At 41.7% G+C, this 9,835-nt stretch overlaps 1 protein-coding gene across 1 annotated transcript; it reads right to left on the reverse strand.

Moving 5' to 3' along the window:
• Positions 1-4,856: 4,856 nt before the first annotated feature.
• Positions 4,857-7,296, reverse strand: LOC121179521 (oocyte zinc finger protein XlCOF8.4-like). Its single transcript, XM_041034411.1, has 2 exons — positions 6,974-7,296; positions 4,857-6,359 (listed from the first exon to the last, which is right to left on the reverse strand). Exons 1-2 carry the CDS (start codon positions 7,143-7,145, stop codon positions 5,617-5,619), a joined length of 915 nt encoding a protein of 304 aa, XP_040890345.1. The 5' UTR covers positions 7,146-7,296; the 3' UTR covers positions 4,857-5,616.
• Between the last annotated feature and the right edge of the window lie 2,539 nt (positions 7,297-9,835).

A 9,835-nucleotide genomic window follows, 5' to 3' on the forward strand; every position in this document is an offset into this window, starting at 1 on the left:
ATTGGATCCCAGTCTGAAGATGCATCTTTAATTTTAACAGGCTGAACAATTTTAGAATCGCCATATGTGTATTTACTTGCTCAATCAAGCAACATTAGGAACATTTAGGAAACATAAGCCGCTTTTGTCATTTCACTGTACTGTTTTATTTTCTCAGTATGAATGCACTTGGATGATACACTTTTCATATATTGCTGGAACATGACAGATGTTTTGATATACAACTGCCTACAGATAGGGGTGAGTAAACATCACATGATTATTGAATGATCCTATGTTTTATATATTGTAAAAGTGTTCATGTCTGCTTTTAATACATGTAATGTTAACATGTTAAACATTGCGTCCAATAGTTTGAAATGTGTTTTTGAATGATTCAGGCTCCCCATGAATGCCCCGTACCACCTGTGGTCATTTCTCTTCCACTCTCTGCAGAAGTGGGAGGACAAGATAAGATAAGATAAGCTTTATTTGTCACATGCACAATCATACATAGTACAATGTACAGTGAAATGTGTTTTTGTACCTGCACCATTAGGGACGAAAAATAAACACAGATCAATGTGTGTCTGCTCACAGAATAAAAATAAAATAAGATAAAATACATATCTGTAAATATAGAAAATTAAAATAAGATAAAGATAAAATACAAAATATATAACGTGCAGTGAAGTGGTTCTTGTGCATATTGGAATCCTGTTTAAGACTCAGAGTTGAGCAGGCAGATGGCTTGGGGGAAGAAACTCTTCATTCTCTCAGTCCTAGTCCTCAGGTAGCGGAATCACCAGCCTGGTGAGTAGTGGGAAGAGAGAATGTCCGGGGTGGCTGGGCTGTTTGAGGATCCTCTCAGCCCTTACACGAGAGGATCCTCAAACAGTCCAGCCACCCAATTTTGCACACAAGTTAAGCTTTTAACGCTCCTATGGCATTATTATCTCTTTGCACTACATCTACTTTGCAACATTGCACATTATTACTATTATTATTTGTACAGACTTTCTTCCTCTTAGTACTTCTTTCTTCTTTCTCTTATTTTATTATTAATTTTTTTTTTTCTTGTTCAACTTTGTGTGTTATGGGACTTGTCAGTCCAATTCGTCTGTTTTTGCACCAACAACACCACGTCAAATTCCTTGTATGTGTAACATACCTGGCAATAAAGTTTTCTGATTGATGAGTTTGCCTCATAAAGCTAATGCACTGTCTTTGTATGAGCAGACAACATTTAACCACTTCGAGCACTTCCAGGTGAAATTTTACAGTTAATGGTTAATAGTTCTTGCATGAGTTACAGTAACAATTGACAAGACGACTGATGTAAATGGAGCAGATATAATGGAGCAGATGAAGTCATAAAGTCATAAATGCACTAATTAATGTATGAGGAACTAATTTTAAAGAAGTTGAAAACTAACATAGGATTTTTTTCTGGAATTCTCATTCTTTTGATAATTGTGGCTTCTTGCTTACAAACTCTCAACAAAGTAAAACAAATATCATATAAAAATACAGCTCAAAAAAATAAAGGGAACACTTAAACAACGCAATGTAACTCCAAGTCAGTCACACTTCTGTGAAATCAACCTGTCCAGTTAGGAAGAAACACTGATTGTGAATCAATTTCACCTGCTGTTGTGGAAATGGAACAGACAACAGGTGGAAATGAGAGGAAGAAACCACTCCCTAGAAAGGAGTGGTTCTGCAGGTGGTGACCACAGACCATTTCTCTGTTCTTATCCTTTCTAGCTGATGTTTTGGGTACTGTTTGGGTATTTGCATTTTGTCAGTGATCTTATACACAGGATTTGCTGTGTCTGTCAGCACAGTGTCCAGAGCATGGAGGAGATACCAGGAGACAGGCCAGTACACCAGAAGACGTGAAGGGGGCCATAGGAGGGCAACAACCCAGCAGCAGGACCGCTACCTCCTTCTTTGTGCAAGGAGGAACAGGAGGAGCACTGCCAGAGCCCTGCAAAATGACCTCCAGCAGGCCACTAATATGCATGTTTCTGCTCAAACTGTCAGAAACAGACTCCATGAGGGTGGTATGAGGGCCCGACGTCCACAAGTGGGGCTTGTGCTTACAGCCCAACACTGTGCAGGACGATTGGCATTTGCCAGAGAACACCAAGATTGGCAGAGTTGCCATTGGCGCCCTGTACTCTTCACAGATGAGAGCAGGTTCACACTGAGCACATGTGACAGACGTGACAGAGGCTGGAGACGCCATGGAGAACGTTCTGCTGCCTGCAACATCCTCCAGCATGACCAGTTTGGCGGTGGGTCAGTAATGGTGTGGGGAGGCATTTCTTTGGAGGGCTGCACAGCCCTCCATGTGCTAGCCAAAGGTACCCTGACTGCCATTAGGTACCGGGATGAGATCCTCAGACCCATTGTGAGACCATATTCTGGTGCAGTGGGCCCTGGGTTCCTCCTGATGCATGACAATGCTAGGCCTCATGTGGCTGTCAGCAGTTTCTGCATGATGATGGTATTGATGCTATGGACTGGCCTGCCCATTCCCCAGACCTGAATCCAATCGAGCACATCTGGGACATCATGTCTCGTTCCATCCACCAACACCACGTTGCACCACAGACTGTCCAGGACTTGACTTATGCTTTAATCCAGGTCTGGGAGGAGATCCTTCAGGAGAACATCTGCCGCCTCATCAGGAGCATGCCCAGGCATTGTAGGGAGGTCATACAGGCATGTGGAGGCCACACACACTACTGAGCCTAAGGCTAATAAATGTGAAAGTGGGTCTGAGGAGAGAAAGAGAGAAGAGGTGTGCAGATGATCATGGGAAGTCCTCCAACGGCCTAGGCCTATAGCAGCATAACTAAGGGATGGTTCAGTTGCCTGAGCCAGCTCTACTATGGGCTTTATCCTTAACTGTAACAGTGTCTATAGACACTATAACTGTAAGTTTAGTCATAATACCTAAAACCGTAAAACTATAACTACAACTAATTATAAGCTTGGTCAAACAAAAAAGTTTTAAGCCTAATTTTAAAATTAGAGAGGGTGTCTGCTTTCCCAACCCAAACTGGCAGTTGGTTCCACAGGAGAGGGGCCTGATAGCTAAAGGCTCAGCCTCCCATTCTACTTTTAGAGATTCTGGGAACCATAAGCAAACCTGTATTCTGGGAACGAAGCGATCTGTTGGGATAATATGGTACTATCAGCTCTTTGAGATATGAAGGGGCCGGGCCATTTAGGACCTTATATGCAAGGAGGGGGATTTTAAAATCAATTCTGGATTTTACAGGTAGCCAATGAAGAGAAGTTAGTACAGGAGTAATATGATCTCTCTTGCTAATTCCAGTCGGTACTCTTGCTGCAGCATTTTGGATCAGCTGGAGGCTTTTTAGAGAGTTAACTGGATATCCTGATAATAGGCAGTGGCAGTTCTACATTGAATTACTCCTTGGGCGAGACCCCCTCCAGCCCCTTCAACTACGCATGAAAGTTGCTCGATCAAATGCATGCATGCTTGTTGTGCATGCTGGGAGATGGGAGGGCTCCCACACTCTCCCAACCCAGCCCCAGCTGCAGAGGGTGCCAATTTGCCAATTCCCCACACAGTAATATTAATAGAAAACTGCTTACCGGCACAGATGATTTTTTTTTTTTTTACGTGGTTGTGTCGTCCCCCATGAGATGCCGCCCCGGGCGGCTACCTGGTTCGCCCGTGCCAAAAACCGCCACTGATAATAGGTAATTACAGTAGTCCAGCCTAGAAGTAACAAATGCAAGGGCTAGTTTTTCAGCATCAGTCTGAGACAGAATGTTCCTAATCTTAACGATATTGAGCAGGTGAAAGAAGGTGGTTCTAGAGACTTGTTTTATATGCGAATTAAAGGACAAATCCTGATCAAAAACAACTCCAAGGCTGCTGTGCTATGAGAAGGTCACTGGTAACTTTCACCAGTGCTGTTTCTGTGCTATGATGAACTCTAAATCCTGACTGAAAAACTTCTAACAAACCATTCCTAAGGAGGTGCTCACATAATTGAGTGGCAACAGCCTTTTCAAGAATTTGAGAAGTAAAGGCGAGACTGGATATAGATCTATAGTTTGCTAAAATGCCAGGGTCAAGAGAAGGCTTTTTAAGTTTGGTAGAGGTTTGATAACTGCAACCTTAAAAGCCTGTGGAACATATCCTGTTACTAAAGAGAGACTTATCTGGTCTAATATGGAAGTGCCAATCAAAGGCAAAACATCTTTAAGAAGTCTGGTTGGGATAGGATCCAAGAGACATGTTGATGGTTTAGATTTAGTAACTACTGAAGTCAACTCAGCAAAGTCTATGGGAGAGAAACAGTCTAACAACAAATCGGGACTGGCAGACATTTCTAAGGCTGCTCCTCTTGGCACACCTACATCATTAACAGTTGGAGGAAGGATGTGATGGATTCTATCTCTAATATCTACTATCTTGTTGCTAAACAAGCTCATAGCCATCACTAGTGAGAGCTAGTAGAATGCATGGTTCACGAGAGCTATGACTCTTTGTCAGCCTTGCTACACTGCTGAAAGGAAACCGAGGGTTGTTCTTGTTTTCCTCTATTAATGATGAATAATAGGCAGTTCTTGCCTTACAAAGGGCTTTTTTATACGTTATGAAGCTGTCTTTCCAGGCTAGGACAAGATCAAGGGTGTGATTAAAACAGTGAGTTGGTTAACATTTTGAAATAAGCCAATTGAGTCTAATACTGAACTGTCATTGATGGTATCTACATGAATATTAAAGTCAGTCGCTGTAATTGCTTTATCCAAACAAAGCACTAAATCGGATAAAAATTCAGTGTATATATTACTCAAAACATCAGGAACATGCCAAGAGACAGACCCAGTCTGCATTGTTTTTATTTCTGTTTCCTTCTAATTTAATTTCCACTACACTAGGCACAGGAAGTACATCATTGCCATCCACCTGTTAAAAAACAAAACAATGCACTTTGCATTTGTCTTTGAAGCAAATGAAAATTACATACTTGTTTATCTGCACTTAGAGCGAGAAGTGTGACCACTGTGACCATTTCAAGTGACCACTGGAGACACGTGGAGATGCATTTTAATGCCACATCTCCAGGCCTCATCTACAGGTTTCTGTGATAGTTGTAGATGCTGTAACGCTACAGCATTTTCACGCCACCTACATTTGATGCTTTACTCAAATGTACAGGCCAAGGAAAAAAAAAACAAATACTAAAAGACACACAATAGTGGTTATAGTGAGACAGTAACTTATAAAAAAAGAAATAACACATTATTCTTTCTCCAAACAAAAGCTGAATACATGGCAAACAGAGACTATCCTGTCACACAGTGGGTGAGAGGCAGGGTACACCCGGGACAGGTGACCGCTGTGACATATACAGACAGTCAACACTCACATACACTATGAACAACTCCGACTATAAGGCGGCTGCTCATAGTGAACTGCTCATTAGGATCTGAGCTTAAGGAAAACTGTAAGAAGTACAATGCACCGTAGGCAGCTTCATGTTGTTCTTTCCAAATTTGAATGTTTTAAGGTGAATGATCAGAAACTCAAAGAGGGAAGTTTGTGTTTTATTACAGCTGACTAATCCTGCCAGCTCTGCAGCTTCATTTCCTGCTGCAGTTACCTGATTTCCAAGTGAATCTTCTGCCACAGGCTCTCCTCCCACTGAATGGCTTCTCCCCCTTGTGGTGCATCACATGCTGTTTAAAAGGTGCACGGTGACTAAAGCACTCACCACAGTCTGAGCACCTAAACGCTCTCTCTCCTGTGTGGACTTTCAGGTGTGACTTGAAATGATTGGTCTGCTGTGGAGTTCTACAGGAAGGTTTCTGAGAGGTGTGACCTCTCTCATGTGTCACCGCTTCTGACTTGCTGCAGAAACATTTCTCCCAAAATAAACAGCTGAAAGGTTTACACATGTTCCTGCCATTAAACCTATTCAAATCATCATCGTTCTTAATCCCTGGTTCAGAACAGCATAAACTGCTGTTATCACTTGGTACATCAGTGACTGATCCTTCACAGTCCTCTCCATCAGCTGCTGTTTCCATCTGATCAGCTGTGCTCTTGGCTGGAGGATCTGCCTCTGTGCTCTCCTCAGTTTGGCTTTGACAAAGCTCAGATAACTGAACATTATCACTTTCACTCTTCACAGAGGTAGGAGGGAAAGGGAAATCCGGGATATCAGCACCTTCCAGCCCTTGGAGCTGCTCTCCCTCTGGACTGGTCCAGACTTCCTCCTGTTCCTCCTTAATGCATGGGGACTGTGGGTGCTCCTGGTGCAGGCTGGACTGAATCCCCTGCTGCTCAGGGGGAATCTTTGCATTTACAGTCAGAGAAGGGACATCTGCAGGGAGCAATGTACAAATACACACATGAGTGCCTGCATGTTAACCCCAACCTGATATGATTATTTCTGGATTTTGTTATGTTGTGTATGTCTGTTTGTCAGTAAGGTGTATAATACGATTTGCGTATTGTCGTTGTCTTGGTTTTCTGTAACTTATGTCCAGTCACTTTACATATTCAGTTCTTTGGTGTTTGTTCCACCCAGGTTCAGATTAACCAAGAAAAACTAATTCTTAAATGATTTTACTGCATGAATTGATAAAGCAGTTACACATAATAATTCTGATAAATAATTCATTTTCCCAAAACATAAAAAAAAAACTTGAGCATTCCAAATATTATTACACTGACTTTGGCTACACTTGGTTCCTAAATGTAGACCTTAGGTTTTAGTGTAATTTGTGACACATTCCTGTTTTCCAAACGAACTGGCTACATTCTTACTTTGTCTCTGACACTGACCAGGAGTTTACTCAGTGCTGTAAACTGACCTCTTATTAAATGCTTATACATGAATTCTACATTTTTTATTGTTGTTTTATGTACACAGATGAATTGTTGTCAGTCGTAACACCCAGCTCGAGCACACTGAAGCGGTAACAAAAGCCAAACCTTCTCTTCGCAGCCTGATTTCCGGTAACAACACGGTGTCCAGCAGCTTGCGGTAGCGGCCAAGCTCCTCCTCATACTCTGCGATTGTCTTCTGGAAATATTCAAATATGTCCTCGACAGCCGCAGCTAAGCGCTGCTCCATGAATTCCTTCAGACTGTCGAGAGCACTCATCTCCCACAGAGGGATGTGTCTAAACGGAGGAAGAGAAGGCAGGTGGCAGCCTTAAATAACCGCCTTTCTGATGCTGTCTTTTCATTCTGCTGTCGCTAACAGTTAACAGAGGAGAGGCAACCGGCTGCAGTCTGTAGCAGCAACAGTTTCCTCCTTCTTCTACTGTGATGCGTTCTTCTTCTTTTGGTTTTATGGCAGCTTGCAGCCATTGCTTATAAGGTGCATATCGCCACCAACTGTATCAGAGTTTGTATGAGACACAAGATTCCTGGTCTACATCGTTAAGTAAATAAATAATTCTTAAATGATAGTTTTGATTAAAGAAAAAAAACTCTCTCTTTGGTATGATCTTATCTCCTTCAGATATTCCATGTGTTGTCCCCAGAAGACCTTCAAGGTTCCCTTCTCTTGCTGCCTCACCACTGCCTCAAGTTTTTTGAGTCTTCTCTATGTGCTTTTGACAGTAGCCTACATCATTATATGTTCAGCATTCTATGTCATTTCACGTTCAGATGATTCATCTGATCTACTTTTCCCAAGCAAAACAATGTTTTATGTAGACCTGTGTGATCACCTCCCCTCTGTTTCCTCAGACCACACCCTGCAACACTAATGGTTTTTGCACGCTGTAATATTTTGCCCTGCTGTTACATACATATCTAAATAACTATAATTTCCCATATCTTAGCTGTAGTTATAGTTGCAAGATTACCTGTAACACTTGTTCAGGAACTTTTTTAGCTTTGCTTAACTCAGATGATCCTCTCCTTTAGCAATATATTCATTTCCCTGTAATTCTGTTACTAATTCATTCATAGTGGTGTCAGTATTTTTTTTCTGCACACTATTTTCACACTAGTCACACTGTTTTTAAAATCCTCTCTTTCCTTTGTGAATGAAACTCATCTATATGGCCATTGTACAAACTCGCAAAGTTCCCTAATATGTCTTTTCTTTATCTGTCATTGCCAGTGTTCAATCATCCTCTAATGCCAGTATTTTAACCTTTAAAATACCTCTTTCCATTAATTTTCTTTGATATTGACCAGAAATCCCCTATTTAAGCCTTCCTCCCTATAGTAGAGCACTAATTCACCCATGCATATCATTTACTATTGCTAGTACTCTATTCTACTTTTTTTTCCTCAGTTGATTAATGAAAGTTTCTTGATTCAAGTTATTTCTCAACATTCTCAGAGAACTGTTTTGTTCCTTTATGGCTTCTGTGCATTTATCATTCCATCATGGGACCATTTTCCTTTTCAGCATTTTGCATTAAATGCAAGGCTAGACACAGGCAACCTGTGTCTACATTTACAGAGCACATTACTGGAAAATGCTAACATTCCTCTCACAAGAACTTGCCAAATTATTAGAAACTTAAGTAAGATTAATATAAGAAAGTGTGTTGAAACCTATGTCAACCTCCACCTTGGTTCTCTCCTCTGTCACACTTCACTGACTCATATCCAGGTAAAATAAAATCAAGGTGAGAATGAAGCCGCGGCTGGCGTTTTAGTAGCCATGTGTAGTGTCAGATTTTGTGCAATATGTTTGTATATTTTTTCTAAGTGTGCAAATCCTATTGTGTTCTGTTTTATGTTCTGCTTATCCTAGACCTGATTCTCTGTTTGCTTCTGTATCTCACTCACCCCCTCCCAACTCTATCCCTCACACACAGACACAGTTCCACTATCTCCTACACACACACCTCTACTCTGCCACATGCACACTCCTGCATCGTTCCCCATGCTGCTCTCCCACATACACACACTCACACACGCACGCTCCCTTACTCTGTCTCTCACGAAGCTCTCTGTCAGAGCACAGCCCATTTGCAACTGTGGTTGTCCTTGGCACCACACTAAACCTCAAAGGTATAAGTCCCTCTGTCCCGTACATTATTCCCCATTGTTCCCCATATACAGATGACCATGCTCCTGTTGCTCCCCTTGTGACTCCCCAATTTTTTACTCATCTGTGTATGCTCCTGTGAATGTGCTGTACTCATGTCATACTCACTCCTGTCATACCTGTTGCTAATTTTGAGGTAGTCTCAAACGTTTTTAAGAAAGCAAATGACAGAAATTCAGGTCCCATTGAAAATAAAATGCGTGTGAAGCGTATTTAAAATGGACAAGCAATGATACACGAGATAAGCAATGATCCCAAGAGAGACGAAGCCAGCCAAATTCTAGGAAAAAAGACAAATTTGACGTAGAAGTTGACGCTGGCTAAAAGTGCACCAACCAGACAAAGGGAAAATGAAAAAAGACATGCCAATTCACGCCCAGTAGTGTCCTTGGGATGGGTACAACCCCAGGTATATAATATGATGTATCGTTTGAGACTTTCAGATGCTCCTGCAGGACTTCTCATGCTTGTAGACTCTGTGTTTGTAGAATAAAGCTTTCTGGACTCAACCTCTCTGATCTCCGGCACCTGATTGACTCTGTGCATTTTTCTCTGAAGAAGATTTGAACACTTAGAATTTTTCGAGAAGACAAAAACTTAAGAGAGATAAGATTAAGGTGTGGGGACAGCCGGACCTGGACCCAGCCTCAACTGGCCCTTGACTGGGTCTATCGTCTGGCCTGAAAAATCCACATCACATGCACTCCATTCAACTAATGTGTTTTTAATGTCATAGTTCAATTCAATTCAATTTTATTTATATAGCGCCTTCCACA

Source organism: Toxotes jaculatrix, chromosome 3 (assembly GCF_017976425.1).
Source record: "Toxotes jaculatrix isolate fToxJac2 chromosome 3, fToxJac2.pri, whole genome shotgun sequence".
NCBI lineage: Eukaryota > Metazoa > Chordata > Actinopteri > Toxotidae > Toxotes > Toxotes jaculatrix.